At 41.5% G+C, this 20,237-nt stretch overlaps 1 protein-coding gene and 1 long non-coding RNA gene across 3 annotated transcripts in view; one reads left to right on the top strand and one right to left on the bottom strand.

Moving 5' to 3' along the window:
- The window catches only part of CRY1 (cryptochrome circadian regulator 1), a 39,360-nt gene extending 22,252 nt beyond the window's left edge, over positions 1–17,108 (bottom strand). For both annotated transcript variants that reach the window (XM_041481591.1, XM_041481592.1), the window contains exon 1: positions 16,736–17,108. In XM_041481591.1, the coding sequence (XP_041337525.1) occupies positions 16,736–16,893 (158 nt within the window). In that variant the 5' untranslated portion in view covers positions 16,894–17,108. The remainder of the gene's footprint in view (positions 1–16,735) is intronic.
- A 22-nt stretch (positions 17,109–17,130) lies between these two features.
- On the top strand, positions 17,131–18,456 carry LOC121361167. The gene is made up of 2 exons (XR_005956310.1): positions 17,131–17,311; positions 18,064–18,456. It is a non-coding gene; the product is annotated as an uncharacterized LOC121361167 (long non-coding RNA).
- The last annotated feature ends 1,781 nt before the right edge of the window (positions 18,457–20,237 follow it).

Here is a 20,237-nt window from a genome sequence, read left to right as displayed (position 1 = left end):
CAATTGTTTTTTCCAACAATGTTATCAGATACTCCTTTATCTTTCAGAGTTTTGTAGAGCTGGATTCAACAAAAAAGAATATTGCACACTGTTTAATACCAACCACATTTTATTAGAGAGAATATCATTTACAGCATTAGAACTTAGTGTATTAATCACACAAATCATGTACCCTTTATTTCTCTTCAGAGAGAGAGCAAGAGCACTTTTCTTTCACACATACTTTGCCATATGTTTGATCAGGTTAAAAGGAGATTTCAGTATAAGTCAAATATACACCTCATACTAATTTCAACAGGAATCACAATGCGAATACCAAATCAAAAACCAAAACTGAGTATGAGGCACTGAAAAGTATCTCAAACTTGATGTCCCTTTATATAAATATTTAGTATTTTACCAAGATATTTTCCTGTTGGACTGTCACCAACTAACATGTCTTAGTGCAAGCAGTATATTCTTACGAAACTGTAAGAAGATTAAGCTCAGACAGGATTTAAGTGTTATGTACACTCCACAGCATCCTTTGGCAGCCAGCCGCAGTAGTATTTTCCTGTTACCAAATCAAGGTCACAGAGGCATCCCTTATTGTACCACATTGTTTCAACAAATCCCACATCCAACTTCCACATCCCAAAGTGGTATACAATAATGCATTTCATAAAGGTATTATCTTTTGAGCTTACACACAAGAGAAGGAAAAAGTTTATGTTATTGAACTCTAGATACTCAAGTGAAGTAGCTGTGGGAGTTAACTAATCTCCTGAAGGGCTGCTCTACAGTCAGCAAGGAAAAAACAGCTCCTTTAGAGAGCAATTCAGGACTACAGCATCTTTCGTAACTTAGTACAGCTGATCCACTTGCAAAAACAATACCCAACACTGACCATGATGTGTGTCACTTGGCTTTTTTCCCCCTAATATTTACTACTGTTATAATCTTTAAGCCAAAGCAGGGCTGTGACGGATGACAAATGCAAGATACATCCAAGCCCAGGCACAGCTGTAAAAGAGGTTTTCAGGGAGAAAAAGGCAATTCTTTGAAAACAGATGAAAGAAAGGGTTTTGAACAATAATCAAGAGAAAACCACGTTTAAAATTTAATCTCTCCAAGCTGAGTCCTTTTGGGTGCGTCTTCTTTGACACTGAGGAAAAAAGACTACTTCAGATATGGAGTGAGAATAGAACATCAACTACACCAAGCAGTACTGCTTGATTAGGAACAACAAACTCATTTGAATCAAACCTATCTCACATTGGGCAAAAAGCTGGCATTTCCTTACATACCATCCCTCATTAATTTCTTTTCAACTGAACAAACTTTTCAAGGTTAGCATTCCCCAAAGGAAGGAAACACACAATTTTTTTTTCTCCTCTTCAGAAGGAGATTTATAACTTCTGCTCTTCAAAAGACATCCATAATCCCCCAAAGATGAAGGAAGCAAGGTAATAGGCAGGATTACAACCCTGGACTTTTGGAGATATACTTTTGACTGCTTCAAGGACCTACTTGGAAGAATCCCATGGGTTAGTTCTCCAGAAGGTAGAGGGGTCCAAAGGTGCTGGTTAATACTCAAGCATCATTTCTCCCAAGGCAAGGACCAGTGCATCCATATTAGTAAGAAATCAATTAAAAGCATCAGAAGACCTGTACGGGTAATCAAGGAGCTTCTGACCAAACTGAAACACAAGAAGAACGTTTATAGAATATGGAAAACAGAACAGGCCACTTGGGAGAAATAAAGGCGGGATATGACCAAGAATGCTAAGGTCCATTTGGAATGGAATCTAGCAAGGGATGTTAAGTAGGACAAGAAGGGCTTCTTCTTTCCTACCTTTTGCTACAAGTAGCAAAAGGAAGACTAGGGAAACATGGGCTCACTGCTGAATCAAGTGGGTGCCCTGGTGACAAAGCATGCAGAGAAGGCACAGTCACTGAATGCTTTCTTTGCTCAGTCTTTATTGTTAAAGCCAGACTCCAGGAATCCCTGAGCATGGAGGCAAGACTGAAAGTCCGGGAAAAGGAAGATTTTCCTTTGGTCAAGGAGGATCAGATTAGATATCCTTCAACCAAGCTTGACATTCAGAAATCCATAGATCCCAATGAGATACACCCATGAGTGTTGAGAAAGCTGGCAGATATTGTTGTTAAACCATCATCCCCTCTCCATCATCTTTGAAAGGTCATGGAGAACAGAAGTGCATGAAAGTACCAGTACAGGTTAAATACTGTCCTGCTGGAAAGTAGCTCTGCAGAGAAGGGCCTGTGATTCCTGGTGGACAACAGGTTAAACCAGGAGCTTGCAGTGTGCCTTTCTGGCCAAGAAGGCCAATGGTACCCTGGATGCATTAGGAAGAGCACTGCCAGCAGGTCAGGGGAGATGATCTGCACTGGTGAGGCCACATCCGGAGCAATGTGTCCAGGGCTGTGGGTGGGTATGCTGGGCTGCACAGTTCAAGAAAGACAAGGAGCTCTTTGAGAAGGTCCAGGAGAGGGCTACAAAGCAGATAAGGGGACTAGAGCATCTCTCTAATGAGCAAAGGCTGAGAGAGCCCAGCCTGTGTAGTCTGGAGAAGAGATGACTGAGAGAGACTCTTATCAATGCATACAAATATCTTAAGGATGGTGTCAAGAGGACAGGGCCAGACTCTTTTCAGCCAGTGGCAGAATAAGGGATGATGGGCACAAACTAGAACACAGGAAGCCATATGAATATGAAGAAAAACATCTTTATTGTGGGAGTGACAGATCACTAGAACAGGCCCCAGAGCGGTTGCAGTCCCTTTCCCTGGAGATACTCAAAAGCCACTTGGACACATCCTGTGCAACCTCCTCTGGGTGAATCTGCCTTAGCAGGGGGGCTTGGACTTGATGATCTCCCAAGTCCCTTCCTAGCCCAACCACTTTGTGATGCCATGAAATAGCACTATGAAGTTCGTTCCTATTTTGTGAGCCATACATCACAGCAAATGGTGTATTTAGCTTCTATGAAGTCTGGATCTTAAATTCACATTCAAAGGGCACCCATTACTCACCTAAATTATTCCCATATAACTGGAAACGAACATCTCAAATTACTTCATGTTACAAAGGTCAGTCTGCTGATGATACAAGACTAACAGGCTCACAGCTTCCTAAACCTTTCTCTTAGGGTCTTCTGTTCTTTAATGTACATATTCTGTGTTTATTTTTTTTCTAACCCCCTAATTCCAATCTGATAAATCAAAGTACTTAATATTTGACTTTAATTGTTTATGTCTGTTCTCTCCAGAGAAAAACAAGTTGGATCCATAAAGGAAAACCAAGAGCAAACAAATTGTACTGGAGACAACTGGGGAAATATCACCTAGAAGCAAATTACAAAATTAGAGTTACTTGAGAGTACAGACATGGTCATACATAAATTTAAATCAACTTATTCTCATGTATCCAAGTTCTCTTATTTAAATTAGCAGCTCTTAAGGCTTGATTTAATTAAACAAGAGCTGGCCTGCTTTACAAAATATTTCAGCCACATTATTTTCAGCAATCTAAGCTGTCCATGACAGCTAAGGCTCATTTAAAAAGAACAAGCACGATAAGAGCACTCCAACAAGATAGTCTTGCAATCTGATTCTAAAGGACAGATTTTATACTGCCCTTCATTTACTTTAATAAAACCTTCTTCCTCTCCTTAAATTAAAGTGACCTCTTTAAGGTTACAATTACTGCTAGTAAAATTTTGCAGTTTTACATTTCCTAGAAATAAAACAATGGCTTAAATAAATATATTTCTCAACTACACTGGATAAATTTCAAGTCCTTAATGTAGAATTCTATCATCTCTGGCTTCCCATATCTCAAAAATCTATTAAACTAATAGAAAAGAATTAAGGATAGAGCTGAAATCCTTTAGCAAGCACAGAAATTGGTAGAAAGTTTGGAAAATGGAAAAAAAATATCCTGAAGCTATTCCTGGAAATCTTAATTAAAATTGACTGGTGCTCACCTTACGGTGGTCAGATACTCAGCATTATCTTAACTTCCGATTGCTACTGTTATGAATCAAAATGCCAAAATTTTCTGAACCAGTCTTTCAAAGCTGAAATTAGTCATTTATAGCTGAATACAAAGTTAACTTGATGAGGATGTATTCAGGGTTTTGAGTAATGATGATGTAGGGAAAAAAACCCCAAAAATTCCCTCCCCACCCCCAATAACTGAAGCACAGATTTGTTTATCAAGATGCATAAATCCTGAAAACCTCCACTTTGTCCTCAACTATCTCAGCATGTGGGCAGACTAGTGGAGGTAACTCTTCAACTCATGCTGCAGAGTCTGATGGAGGAGATGCAAAGAGCTCAGTCACGTAAGTCCTAGAAAACAGAACTAAGTACAGCTCAAGACACAACAGATTAAATAATCCAAATAACCTCTAGATAAATGTGCTCTCTTCATCTGCCACAATTTCAGCAGCTCTCTGCAACACTGAAGGTCAGGACCAACAGAAGGTACATCACTTGAAGTAACTAAACTGATCTTAAAAAGTTACATAGGACAGTTAAGTAGAAGAGTCGGATAACTAAGGAATCATACTCAGTCATCTCTGCCCAAGTCATAGTAGTTTAGATAAAGATTTTAGGAAGAATGAAACTTTTACTGTAACAACTTTTACATTTTCCCCATCTACCCATTCTTTTTAGAAGACAGGAGTGGATTTCCAAAATTCACTTCCTAAACACCAGAGACAGCTTTTTTTATTACTTTGTTGAAAGAATAAAGGTAGACAAAAGGAGAACATCCTTTTATACAGAATCACTGTACTTTTTTTCCAGTTTGCTTGTGTGAGGATTAGAATTAATAGCAAAAGAGTAGACTTAGACAACATTGCCAATTAAAAAAAAAAAAAAAAGGGAAAATAAAGAAAAAGAGGCAGGCACCAAACCCACCTTCCTGAACGTGGATACTTTATTGGAGAAAAGTGGTTTGTATAAATGCGGTTGAATATCAAGAGAAACTATGAACATTCCAGAAGAGTGATACAGAATTACAGAATATCCTGAGTTGGAAGGAGCCCAGAAGGACCAATGAGTCCAACTCCTGGCCGAAGGACCAATGAGTCCAACTCCTGGCCCTGCACAGGACAACCCCAAGAATCACACCATGTGTCTGACAGTGCTGTCCAAATACTTCTTGAACCCTGCCAGGCTTGGTGCTGTGACCACTTCCCTGGGAAGCCTGTTCCACTGTTCAAGCAAGATTTTATCTTTTCCAAGAAAAAGGTGGTTCTCTAGTTTGTTTACTTTGTTTTAACTCTAAAGTTATTTCGATAGACAATATTTATAAGGGAAGATTTGTAGGCTCTGAACTCTGTAAACGTAATCACCAATGATAGGCATTATTGTTATGCAGAACCTTCAGGCAAAAGAAAGCTGTCCTCCATTAGAGGTCACCCCGAACAGAAACAAACCTTATTTGCTTTAATCCTCCTATATTCAACATCAGGGGACAAGACGGGGGCGGGGGGCGGAGGGGAAGGAGGAGGGCAGGAGGAGTCCACAAAACCTGCAGCTTCCACTGTTACATATCTCCTAACCTGATCATTTCCTTATAGCACTTTCAAGAAGAACATTTCAATATGAATCAACAAAAATAGTTTCGTAAAGTAGGTCGTTGCTGCAGCAACCGGGCGGCTGTTTGGACTACTCCCTGCCACAATGACCTACTTTTCCAGTTATATGTAACCGCTGTAGCAAGATCCGAATATTCCTTCCCTACGGAGCCGCTCCGAGAGGATTCCTGTACCACAGCTGAACTTTATTCCTAACAGGGACAGAGAAAGGCTTCATTTGAGCAGGTACAAGCAGCGGGTCGGTTTTGCTCTTCCTCCGTGTCGTACTCAGAAGTGTCGGTGGCTAAAGGTTACATGAAACCCAATATGTGCTCGGAGCTCAAAGTGCCACGGCAGCGCTCAGAGGCGAGGAGCCGATAAAGAATGGAAGGGGAAGGTGTGAAAAGGAACAGGCGCTCGTGAACAGCGTGTCCCCTGCCAGACTCAACAGCTGGCACCAAACTTCGGCACAAACAGGCTGTTCCTGTACCACCAGCCAAGCACAAGCTAATGGACACCATCCTTTATTACAGGTCTAAATAACATTAAATCTTCATAAAAGAAAATCCCTGGTGAATGGCAGGTAAAGCTCACATGTTTTTAAACCCTATTTAACCCTGCATGCACTGGAGAGGGGAGACACAAAGGTACCACGAAGGAAGAAATGTTGACAATTACAAAATTCCCTGTTTACTGTTGCTGGTAAAACCAGCATTTTTCCTTACGACAAAGGAAAAAATATCATCTCTTAAACTAATGAAGGAAATAATTATCTCTGTAGAAATAAGACTACAAGACTTCAAACATCAATCACACTGACTTGTACTTAGGTACACTTTTTGATCAATGTGTTCAATCAAGTTCAAAAGCTTTCATTCAAGGTAAAATTAAAGAGACAAGCACAAGAGACAAACATTTCCAAGCAAAAGAAAACTCATTCCAAGAAAAGGCAAGATAGGCATTACCATGTAGTACACCATAATTAAAACTCCAGCCAACAAAAGGCTTCTGACAGATACTACAGCTCATATGATGAAAGCAGAAAAACACAGAACACACAAAAAGGCTCTCCAAAGCTTACTTTACCTCAGGTATTCTTAAAATTTCTAAGTTCAGCAGGAAAAATACTGCAACTGGTGACAATATAGTACTGCAAGTGGAAAAATTTTTGGTATTTCCCGCACCGTTTCATTTGGTAACAAGCCACTTACAATGACATAACTGTTCCTGAAGATCCCATACTCAACAAACAAGACAGTAAAAAAAACACCCCAAAAGCCTAAAAATTATTTTTACTTCACCACTGCACTTGACAAGCCATAGAGCAACAACTGCAAAGGCAGGATTCTGGAATAAAGACAGACTAATAGAAGGGGGAAAAGTGCAGGATTATGAAAAGAAATAGGAGAGGCTGCTGCTGAAAGAGCAGCACACGATTACTAGTAACACTTTTCTGTTTCAAAGTGTGACCTCCAATGCCAAAAATGTAAGCTTCATTGTGCTATCTCCTGTGGAAGCAGTAAAGAATTGGAGTAAGAATTTCTTCAAATGCAGCATTGAAGAATTTTGCTTTAACAAACACAATGTTTCAATGCTGGGACTAAAAAAGAGAGATTGGTGGAATTATATTCAAAAGAATGCAAATAAATTGTAAAAATAGAAACATCCATATTATCCCCCACAAACTCATTATTCTCTTCATGGTTTAGAAGAAAAACACACTACTGCTGAAATAAAGTACTCCTCAAGAGTAAATTTACTGGCAACTAGCTTACGGAAAGGAAATTTCAACCAGCAAAAGAACCCTACTCACTGAAAAGCACCATGACTATATGATGAAAATTAATTTTACACATACAGACCTTTAAGGAAACATTCACAGGATCTGGGAGATTACTGTGCAAGAGCTGTAAACAGTAAACAGCTACACTCTCTAAAAAGAAACATGGATAAAGCATAGTAAACTAGACCGGCCTGTCATCTACTGAAAAGCAATGATGGAAAGTCACAGGAATTATCCCTAGGCAACACAAATAAAACAAATAATTCAGATGCCATCCTAGGTTTGATGACTCCCATTAAGCCTTGCATGGTTTCAACTTTTTGAATTCACTAACAGCAAGACTTACAAAGAACAAAATTGAAATGCAACCTCTTCCCCCAAAGACCCTTCCGAAATCTGGATGGCAAAAATTACGGTGTAGAATATTTCCTTTTAAATGCATGTCTGAGGTTTGCCAATGTAGTCATGCTTCTCCCATGAGACAGGAAAAATGGAAAAAATATTAGGTAATCTCTGCTAAAAGCCACAATGTTTTCTTCAGCTTTAAGACTTCTAGAAAAAAAAAAAAATTAGCTTGTTTAGTCTCTAGAACATAAAGTATAAAGGAGAAAGAATTAAAAGAAAATCACTTGACGTCACAGGATTTACAGACAGAAAATTTAAATGCAGAGGAAACTCTATAGAGAACATAGCAAGACAGTATTTAGTCCATTCTTCAATGAATCCAATATATTAGAAACCAAAGCCATTTTCAATGCCAGCTGCTCTATAAAATCCAGTCTCGCAATTCTCTGGATACTCCCCCAGTACTTCAGAACTGCACAGATTGTGAAATTGAGATGTTTGCCATGATGTTCTCTATCTTTAGTGCACAGCAATAACTGCAACCATTCAGACCATGATCATGTTTTATGAACTATACAAGGCATGAAGCAGCAAGCAGCCTACATGAACAAGTTGCCTATTTATTTATTTCTTTGTCTGATGCAAATTCCCCTCTTATTTCTGTTTTTTTCAATCATTTTTTCTCTCTCTCTCAATTGCAGCACAGTTTACCCCTCACCGACAAGGTCAGTAGAACACTGGCATTGAGAAACCAAAAAAAACCAAAAAAAAAACTGCAAGCACTAAACTCCACAAGTTCCTTACTATAAAAAATAAAGCATTTCCTAGGTCATGGATTTCATAAACTGGATGGATAACAGAGAGAAAAATCCAAGTTTTCCTTACAGGAATTGCTCCTAAGTAACCTGTACTGTAGATATTTAATCTCCATCACTGAAGAATTAACAACATATATTCATACTTCACAACATCTCCATATGAGCTTAAATAGAACTTTTCCAACGTTTCTGGTTTTAATTCTGAAGGGATAGAGGTTTGCATTCTGAAAGGGTACAAACTTTCAGCGCAAGAATTTTATAGCCTTTACTTTTCATGTCTATGAAAGAGCCACAAACATACAGATGTTAAAGAAGAAAGGCATGAGAATGAATAAGAAGGGAAATGCTTTTCTATAAATTAAGAAACACTGAGGTAAAGTAAACTTCTAAAACAGGTCCAGAAAATTCCTCTAGTTTAGTTGTAGGAGGAAGCAATGCATAACACAAAAGCTCAGGTGTACATCACACATTTGTTGCTACAGAAATTTGATACACAGGACACATCCTAACCAATGTTCAGTGGAAGAAATCCCCTCCATCTCTGATAAAACTGAAGAGGTTTTTCTTACTGCAAAAAAGTTCTTGCACTAGTACTTTTCAAAGAGATTTTAAGCAACACTTTGACACCTGAATTTACTAGTTTACTTCCAAAACCCTGTATTATAAAATTCTTATTTCCTACCCAGGTTTACCAATGTTGAATTTTAGACCTTTCAAATACTAATGCAATTTTAAAATAAATAGTTAAAAAAAATCAAAGTACAGAATTTACAAAAAAAAAAAAAAGCGCATACTTTAGCAAGTTCTGTTCACTGCAGCTCACCTACTGTCTAACCTAATGCTAACAAAGCTCACGTATTGGTTTTTATTATCTCCACTGGTAACTGGAATGCACTCTGATTTTTAACTGTTTGAAAAGCATAGACAGCCATGCAGACTTTTGCCACAGCCATCTCCGCTTACACACTTGAAACAGAACACTGAAATATTGACCTGTCCTTTCCAATCTATCCTTCACCTCCACTGAAGCTTTGCTCCCTTATAAAAAAACATTTACACTCACAAAACTCCAAAGCAGTGAAAGCAAATGCTTTATGGTGACCTGAAAAACAAATGGAGGCTTCAGGGTTAGAAGAACACTGCAATTATAACTCACCTCTTGACCTAGATTGCAAAGAACGTGAAAGCCAAAAGTACACAGAAGCACAGAAACTAACCTTGCTCCATGTTAAATTAAGAGTTCTGAGAAATCTAAGTGAAATGTACTGCACCAAAATACTATTAAGTTCTTACCCTGGTAATCAAATCCAGTCTTTTCCTAGGGGTAACCAAAGGTATGGCTATTAAACCTGCTAAAACGTGATAAGCAAATTACTAAGCCCATGGAACACAAAGTTACATACTCTTACACTATTTACACAACCCACTCATGCTCAAGCTGACTTCTGCCTTTTTAGGTCACTATGGGGAGGTCACAAAACTCCCAAAAGCAAAAGGTTTCTTTCAGTATGCAAATTCATAACATCACAGAATTTAGAGTGACTTCTACACTGAAAAAATGGCCGACTTTGCTGGCAGCTTGACCTTCCTCCTATCACAGGTTATATAACTAACCTGAAAACCTGCCAGGCACTGAGACACAGTATGGAAAAGAACCAGTTCTGAAAAGAAAGGCTTCCATGCTGTAGATAAACTGCTAGAAACTGAAAAGTTCAGGCAGTGCACAATGATAAACAGGCTTTTCTATAATATTTGCATAATATATTTAAAGAGTAGCTTCCATTTGTTGGGATAAAGACATTTTCCCAAACTGGAGGAAAATATATTTTATTGTATTAAAATGTCCAAAAACAAAATGATAATATAGAATTGCTTTGAAGAGCAGATGCAGAATTCATTGACACTGCCACATACTGATCAGTAAAGGGAAAAAAAAATTGTGAATTCTTGATTGCCTTAAAAAAGCTGCTTTCACATTCACCACAGATGGTGTTTGCTGGGGGTTATCACCCTATCTGTTTGTGACCAGAGCAGGAAACACTATGAGGTGTGAACAGATTACCTTGCCCTACTCAAATAAAGAATGTGATCTATTGATACTTTCGTAGAATAAAACAAAAATAGACTACTGGTCCCAAGAGAAGGAAGACTAAAAAACTCCTGTGGACTTGTTTCAAAATCACATTTCTCCCTTAATACTCGAAGTCCACATACTATTACATATCAAGAACTCTTGACCCAGATCTTCTGTGGACATCCTCAAACCTGGAGATTAGCGATGTAAAACCAGGTGTCTAAAACCTCAAAATTTCTTAACCTGAGGAATTAACACTCCTTCAAGATAAACCTTGGAGTCCAGATTGTACAGGTGCTCACCATAATTTTTCTGGCCTATAGTAACTGCTGTTTTGGAAAAACCAACTTACTGAGCACAATTCAATTTGCAGTATTGCCTGCTCCCTGCACACCCACCAGTGCAGACTTCTTGTCCCATTGAATAACAGTTACTTTATGGAATCTGGTGATCCAAGATCATTCACCAAAATAAGGAAACAAGCACAGTGTAATTTCTCAGCTAGCAGTCTTATTTCTCACATTCTGACAGTTGGACAAAAAAGAAATTGCATCTTTTCCCGGCACAATACTTATTTTCAGCAATATCATTTCAAAGACTGTCAAAAAATGGCAAGCCACAGAAGAAACCAATAATCCCCTTTCCAAAAACACCTGGTGGTTACTGCAGACATGAGCAATGTAGGCCAAGAGTGATATGACCATTGTAATGTGACTCAAATCTATATTGCCACTGAAAGAAATAGTACCTGCCCTTCTCACTCTTTGTCTCTTCACTACTACTATGGTGACCTTTTTGCTGGCACAATCTACCACAGAGCTAATCCCACCAAAACTGGTAATTAATCTCTTTTGGACAGATTGATGAGCTAAACTGGCTCACCACAGGGTTGTGTGCTATCATAAAAGGGTGGAACCAACCCTTTCATCAACAGTGCAGGATTAAACCCATGAGGACGTACGTCAGTGTGCTTCAGTGACGTACTTGGTAAATCATAGGGCTAGATTTTATAACACAAATTATAGAGGGAGTTGCTGAATTGCAGGCACTTTTGGGGTAAAAAATATTTTTTGTGGAAGAGAATAGGTGAACCGCCTAGGGGTGTGGCACTGGGGGGTTTCTCCAATCTAATACAGAGCTCCCATCTGAAAATGCAACTTCTAGAAGGAAGCTAGACTTCTCACAGATTAATCACCCTCAATTTAGTGGGCTGGGCAAACAGAAGTGCTCCAAGTGGCACACACCACTCTAGAGTTGAAGCCACTCATTAGAGGGTATGCTGGGTTGCACTGGGTTTGCATGGCCACAAGTCAAGGCACCAGGGGCTACATGGATGGATTCCTGTGAGAAGCTGCTGGAAGCTTTCTGTCTGTCTTTCCAGGCCAATGCCAGACAGCTCCAACACAGACCTGCCACTCGCTGGCCAAGGTAGTGCCTCTGGGACAACATATCTGACAGGAGTTAAACATTACTGCTCAGGAGCCATTGAAGCCAGAGAGGCATGAGAATGTGAGTGAGAAACACTCTGCACACTCCTAAATCAGGGAAGGAGGAGGGGGAGGACATGCTCCAGGCACCAGAGCAGAGATGTCACTGCAGCCTGTGGTGAAGAACACTGAGAGGAAGGCTGTCCACCTACAGCCCATGAAAGACCGTGGTGGAGAAAATATGAGTGTGAAGAATCCTTCCCTGAGGAAAAAGCAGTAGAGACAACATTTGATGAACTGAACAAAACCTCCATTCCTCATCCCTCTGTGTTCTTCAGAGACAGGAGGTTGAGAAAATGGGAGTGAAGTTGAGCCCAGAAAGAAGGGAGGAGTGGGAAGAAGGTGCTTTAAGAATTTAGTTTATTTTCAGTTACCCTATTCTGATTTGGTTGGTAATAAATTAATTCCTTTTCCTCATGATGGTAATGGCTAAGTGATCTCTCCCTGTCCCTATCTTGACTCACAAGCTTTTTGTTGTATTTTCTACTCCCTGCCTAATCAAGGGGAATGACAGAGTGCCTTTGGTGGGATTCATGCTAAATACTTCATAAATCAAATAGATTTTCATTCTAAGTGCTACACAATAAAAGCAAACTTAAAGGGGTATTTTCATCAGGGAAGTCATAAATATTTCTGTGCATTCCTTTTCATATATTAAGCATGTCACCAAAAATTAATGAACACACAAACTTTGCCTGCCTGAATTACACATATAAAATTCAAATCACTCATAAATTAATTATATTAACAAACTTTTTCCACCAATCCCCCATCCAACAAACACATCTCTATTGGACAAACCATAACTATGTAAGCTGAAATTGTAAGTATATTTTCAAAACCAGATGCACAGAATAGCAAAATTTAATAGATACTACAGAAAGATGTCTAAGCATTATTTTTTAAACAACTTCCCTTTTCCATGAATTGCAGTGATTGTCCTGGAAATGAAACTTTTCTTTTCCTCAGGTTTTTTTTTATTTGCTTGAAATCTGAATGTGGAAAAAAAAATCACCTTTCTTCTCTCTCCAAAGTCAATACCAGTATCTGCCATAATAGCAGCAGCTAACTTTGAAGGATGTTGAACACATCAATATTCTCAAAAAATCTAAGAGATATACAAAGCAAATTCAATTACTCTTATTTTAAAAGTAAAATCTGTTCTCTTCAAGAATGGTTAAAAAAAAAGAAGTGTTTTAACTAGCATATCAAAGACAGACATACATACCCAAAAAGACAAACCAGAAGAGGTAAATTATTACCCAAAGTAAATCCTTATGCAGCAACTAACAATGTTTGCATTTCTTTTCAGGTATTGTGATCAACTGTGACTCTGTACTAAAACCAGGGCTAAATGAAGCTCTCCCCTAGGTGAGGTTGTTAAGCATGAGATCCCATTCTCTTTAATATGGAAAAGTCTGTGACCACATAGGAACACATTTTTTCTGAAGTAGGTAATGGTTACTTGTTGGAATATGCAAGTTACATTCTTTGCCTGCTTTGTTGACATAATTAGATACAAGCTAATTCTGGTTCCTAACATTTAAGGGCAACTGACAAAATTTTAAGAGAGCCTTAGTGTGATTTTAACATTTGGCATCTCCCTTCACCATTTCTACATCGCCTTTTCCTGCACCAAGTAACTTCTCTCTCTCTCAAGTGTTGATCTGTGAACAACACTGTGAACTCCTCCCATAGAAAAAGCATGTTTCAATGAAAGCACATCTTGATTTATTTGACAGCTTGAAAAAAAGGAACAATAAGAAGAAACAGAACAGACCCAGAAAAAAAAAGAAGTGAGGTGAGGGAGGTCCTGGCATTTGTTATGTAGCATTCACGAATTTAGAACAGGTAGGCTGAATGCCAGGAGAAAGGAGGTCAGTAAGACCATGTGACTGCTTAGTAATTAGACTTGCTCAATAGTGCAATTACACAAAAATATTAGTCCCTGATTGTTACATGACTGTTTAAAGAAAAAAGTTAATTAGAAAGCACCTATGTGTTAAAGGTTGCTATTTACCAGATTTAACACACATTTGTTAATATAAACCATATGTGGTGACCCTGCAGAATGACAATATTCTAAGGAGAAACTAAACCTCCTGGTTTCTTGTATTCTTTCACCATTTTTCCTCATGTAGGTTGTGTTAGTCACAGTTTGACAGAGAATAGTTTTGCCCAGGGCACCAGGACAACAAACACTTGGCATCAATCAACTCAAATTAAGAAAGGACCACTGTAAATTCACACCAGGAGGTTAAATTTGACTCACCTTCCGAATGCTGAAGGGCTTCTGCTTCTAGTCTCAAATAAAATGTTTCTGACTACAACACCCTACTCAACAGGCATGTAAGAAAATTTTGATCATAGTCATCAAGTGAAAAAGAACATAAAATGTTTTTTCATTAATTATAAATGCAAATGAGATTGGCAAACCAAAAAACTGCATCATATATCTTGTGTATACTTACTGGGAATGTATGTGTCTGCAGTGGTTAAAAGCATCTCATTAAAACCACTGGAACCTAAAGTGGATTCATACCAAACTAGTAACTGTTCATTTAAATAAAAAATTATTGAGAAGGACCTTAATAAACATACAGCTTTAGCAGCCAGTTATTTTATAAAGCTACTTTACTTTTAGACTTGAAAAAAAACCTGATGATTTCACAAAACCAGGCAGCAAGATTTCCTACTCAAATCCATGTGCAGCATGTGCCTCGAGGGTATTTGAGTACCAGGAGACTGCTTGAAGTGCTTTGGACAGGAGAGTTGTAATCTACCCCAAACTCAGTCCCTCTGACCAGCAACTAAAACCAGGCATTTTTCTTCAAATGCAAAATGCAGTGGAAGGACTAGCTGCCTTCTAAAACACTGAAAACACTGTTCAAGCAAACCAACCAGCAATGCATCACACACAGATGTGCTCAAGGACTCTATTAGCAAATGATCATATTACACAGTCATTGAAGAACCAGGGCAACAGCACTGAAGACATGAACTTCCTTCTGCTAGAATCAAAGTTCACATTTGTCTATCATTCACTAGCTCAGACAATACAACCAAAAACTGTTCAGCACTTCAATTGCAGGGCACATTAGAGACCTATGAAGTATTCTTAAGACGTGATTTTCTTAACACTTAGACCTGTGCCAGTTGTCCACAATCTTTTAAAACTTAAGTAGCTGTTCATGTTTCACCCACAAAATTACGATCTCTGAGCTTATTCAGTAAGTCAAAATGTTATTAAAAAAAAACTTATCCCTTCAAAACAAAAGCAATTTAAAAGTCTCTTATAAAATAAATGAACATCATGAATCTCAGATAAGGGAAGTATCTAACAGTTATTAATAAGTTATTTTTGTCAGTGAAAATGAAATAACCATCAAGTTAAAGTTTACAAAAAGCATCTTTAGTATTTCTATCTCTTGAAAACAAGAAGATTGTAAGGAAAACCTCTCAAAATCTGAAAAATTCTAGAAACTCAGAATCTCCAAATATAAGTTACCTTGCTGGTAAAGTATAAGCTAGGATACAAATTATTAAATCTGAAAGGAGCAATCCTTCAAGAAAACACAATTGAAACATTAAGTTTCTAAACTTTGTCATTCTTCTATGACGCAGTGTTAAGATAAGTTTCATTGTGCTTGTTCCATAATTAGGCAACTTCTCAGCATTGTGGTCTGGGCAGGCTAAGTTCACTGGCATTTAAAGTTCCTGACATTGGAGGGACAGATGATACACAAACTTTACCGCATTATTAACCATTTTACAAGGGTAACAATTTTCAGATTCCTAGTGATGTTTTAACTAATCTCACATGACAAACATGCACAGAAGTTCTATTAACCTCTGCCTTATGGCACACATTTAGCATGCAAGCGTCAGCTACAGCTCCACAGTAAAGTTCATTTTTATATCGGGTAGGAGAATTACAACTGGCTTGACAGTGCAGGAACAAATCTGCACTTTCCAGAAAGGGACACTGCACACCGAGCCAGCCTGAGTTCAAGAAGCATTTAGACAACGCTCTCAGGCACACAGTGGGTTTCCTGGGGCTGTTCTATGTAGGGCCAGCTACTGGACTCCAGGATTCTCGTGGAGCACTTCCAACTCAGGATATTTTGTGACACCCTTCCGTGCAGGAACGCTACTCTGAAAAAGTACTTCTGAGCTAAGCGAGCAGCTTCAGAGTTTCTCCAGGACGGAGTCGCCCCGGGGTTCCCGGCTGCCCAGAGTTCCTGAGATGGTGCAAGCCCTCCGGGCTGCTCCGCACAGGGTTTTCCGCCCGGCAGCAACCCCGCTCTGAGCTCCAGCGCTCGGGCACTGAACCGCCGCCCTCGGGAGCGAGAATAAGCGCTCCCCGCACCGGGAAGCCACAGTCCGCCGGTCCGCACTCCGCCACGGGCTTCCCGGTTCCTTTTTCCCCGTCCCTCCCACGTGCGCCGCGGGAGCCGCAGCCCGGGCCGGCGCTGGGCTGGATATGTAACACCGCCGGCCCGCGGGGAGGGCGAGCAGCCGAGGGAAGCCGGCGCTGGCGACGGCCCAATCGGGCGCGGAGGGGAGGGGATGGCGGAGAGGCAGCGTGACCGAATACATAACGCGGGGATTAGGGCCCCCGCAGCGCCCCGCACTCACCGCCACCTGTTGATGCCCACGTTGGAGGAGCCGGCGAACCAGGGGTCCAGGATGTAGACGCAGCGCACCGTGTCGGCGCCCTGGATGCATTCCCGCAGCGCCGGGTTGTCGTGGAGCCGCAGCCCCTTGCGGAACCAGTGTACGGCGTTCACCCCCATGCCGGGTGCGGGCGCTCAGCGGGAACCGCCGCCGCCCGCGGGGCCGTTCATGGCCCGGCGCCGCCGGGCGAGCACGGACGGGCGGCGGGGCGGCCCGCGGGGCCTCGCTGCGGACGGCTCTAGGACCCGGCGGACTCGGCGGGAGCGGCCGCCCGGCGGGGACGCATCACCCCGCGGAGCCCCCGCGCCGGGGAGAGCAGGGACGAAAAGTGTGCCGCTGGAGAATTTACAGACTGCGGGGCGGTGACTGCGGGGCGGTGACGGCGCCCTGCCCGCGGAAAGCGCCGTCCGTGCCGCTGCCGCCTCCTCGCCGCTCGCCCTGTGACTGCGCGGGGCTGCGCCGGCCGCTCCGCCCCGCCCCCCGCCCCCCATTGGCCGGCGCCGTTCCCACGTGACCGCGGGCCCTCACGTTTCTGAGGTGTGTTCGCTACCGGCGGCGCGCGGGGGAGGGGAGGCCGGCCGGGTGGCCGTGGCGGAGAGGGGGCGTCAGGGGGACCCGCGACCCCGGCGGGAATTAATAGAATCACAGAATCATTTAGGTTGCAAAAGACCTCCGAGGCCAACTTTTGACTGACCACCACCATCTCAGCTAGGCCATGGCACTGAGTGCCACATCCAGCTGGTTCTTCAACACCTCCAGGGACGGTGACTCCATCACCTCCCTGGACAGCTCAGTCCAATGTTTAACAACCCTGTTGGTGAAAAAATTCCTCCTGATACCGCACGGGGCCGCGAGGCGGCTCTTGGCGGCGCCGCTTCCGCCGGGAGGCGCAGGCGCGCGCGCCCCCGAGGCTGTTATGTATCGCGGCCCGCGCGCGCCCGGGCCGTGCCCGCCGGTCCCACCGCGCACGGGCCCAGCGGCGGAAACGGGCGGGGCCCTTATGTAAGCGTGTGCGCAGGGAGCGCCCGCTGGGCTGGCCGGGCGGCGGAGGGCCATGAACGGCCACCCTGACGGTCGTGTGACGCGGGCCCAGGGCTCGTTGCTGCCCGGTGCCGCCGGGACGCGTCGGTCGAAAGGCACCCCCGCGCAAGAGAGAGCGGCTGGGCCGTGTGGCGCTGCCGCACCCAAGCAGGCTTTCAAGCAGCAGAACGAGTTAAAATGGTCCCTCTTGGAGCACCGTTAGTAAAGTCATTACTAGGTGGTGAATTTCTCACGCCTGTTAATTACAGAGCTCACAGCACCGTCTGTGTGCTGCCAACACAGCGGGTTTCCCTGGACCTGCTCCTTGGGCACGGCCAACAGCCGACGGAGGCACCGCACTGACCGGACTCGGTAGAACCCTTTGGAGCCTTAGCAGGGCAGCTCTAGCTACAGATCTGAAAATAAACCTCCACCTGTGGATTGCAGCTCAAATCCACAGCTTCACGGACAAGAGCATAGCAACAGCAAGAGTGGTCTCAATCGAATTACTGTCTCAAGTAAAAGAGTACCCAAATCAGCAGTACGGCTCTTTAACTTCAAGAATTCCAGACAGTACTTTAAGAGTCATTTTTCTTTCTCCTAAAATATTTCTTCTGCTAAGATCCACAGAAAGTAAAATCAACAAGAAGAGACACATGCATCGTATGTTTCTCTTCGTGCCTTTCTTTCCTCGCTTTGAATGACCTAATAAACACAGTAATAGAATCACAGAATCATTTAGGTTGCAAAAGACCTCCGAGGCCAACTTTTGACTGACCACCACCATCTCAGCTAGGCCATGGCACTGAGTGCCACATCCAGCTGGTTCTTCAACACCTCCAGGGACGGTGACTCCATCACCTCCCTGGACAGCTCAGTCCAATGTTTAACAACCCTGTTGGTGAAAAAATTCCTCCTGATACCCAACCTGAACCTCCCCTTGTGCAGCTTGAGGCTCTGTTCTCTCGTCCTGTCACAGCTTGCCTGCCAGATGAGGCCCCACCTGTGATTGACGATCAAGGTATGCCAAGGCCCCAGCCATGATTAGAATCACTTTCTGCTTGGTCTTACACAAAATTTCTTTTTAAAAGGTGTAGCACGTGGAGACCGAACAGTTTTTGAGCACTGATTTTAACAATAGCATAAATTATGATGAGTTTCTCAATTATCACTTGATTGTAGAAAATAATATTCCACAGCTCGTCATACTGACCCAAGAAGAACATATGGGATCCTTGCTGCAAGTCAGAGCTGGAGTAGTGGGGTCATTGTAAAGTCAAACATTGCTTTCTCAATTAATACAAAGTACGTTCTTATTTGCCTGGTAGTTTTTTATTATTATCATTATATGCCAAATATTCGGTAATTAATTTTGAAATAAATAAAAAAAAAGGAATTCAGTAGTTAATGACCACTGTCCATCAAACTCATTTGAATTCTATAATTTTTGAACACACTGAAGAAGTAGATTCCTTATTTTCAAGGAAAGTCACTTCACAACAGTTTTTATTTCAAACATTTAAATTGCTTTTTCATACTCATGTGTCCTGCTAGCTCCCCACAAGGCTGCTACACTGAAGATAGCCCTGAATAAAGTCCAGCATCAACAAATCTGCCTTCTTGGGAATACTGAGGTGGAAACAGCCCTTCCTCACTAGACATTATGGTTTCATAAACAAATTGCAGTCATGAAAACCATCAGTCTCTAAGCTGTTTGTTGCTACAGGCTAAATAACAATTGCAGTATATCATTAGCATATAGTTATGTCAAAACACTCTTTGGGTCTATCTGGCCATGCCTTCTCTGTGAGACAGTTTGTTCCTCACTCAGAAGTGAGAGAAAGAACATATTAACGTATAATTAATATTGTATTAGGATATATTAATATATAATAGATGCAGACTATATTAATTAAAATGTCAGCTCTCAAGGGAAGAGCCAGTCCAACTTAGTTGAAATAGAAAATAGAATGACAGTTAATCAAGGAACTCACACAAGTAAACCTCTCTACAGTGTTCTCATGTGAATAACTTTTTTAAACAATATTGCTAATTTAGCCCAGACGGTGGTTGCAAAAATTAAGAGACTGGGGAGAAGACAGAAGGGAAAAAAGATAATGTGAAGGCATGAAGTGAAAAAAACACGAAGAAGCAAGTGTACAGTACATTTTGTGTCACAAATTAGAAGCTATTTTTTAGATGCATGTTTTTAACATTAGTGTATGCATTACATTCACAGACTTTGTTAACTGTTCTAGGAAGAGCTGTTATTTAGGAGACCAGGCCTGAACCCTGCTCCTACAGCAAAGTTTCTTTTATAGCATTTCTCTTCTTCCTTCATTAGCTCTTTTTCACAGAGCCAACAGAGACTACTGAACATGTTTCTGACGAAAGAAGGGTTCACAGAGACAACAGCTGTGATTTTCACTCTTTGAAAGATGTG

Source organism: Pyrgilauda ruficollis, unplaced genomic scaffold (genome assembly GCF_017590135.1).
Source record: "Pyrgilauda ruficollis isolate IOZ18807 unplaced genomic scaffold, ASM1759013v1 scaffold56, whole genome shotgun sequence".
In the NCBI taxonomy this organism is placed as follows: domain Eukaryota; kingdom Metazoa; phylum Chordata; class Aves; order Passeriformes; family Passeridae; genus Pyrgilauda; species Pyrgilauda ruficollis.
Note: the sequence above shows the minus strand (reverse complement) of the source record. Positions and strands in the feature narration are given on the sequence as shown.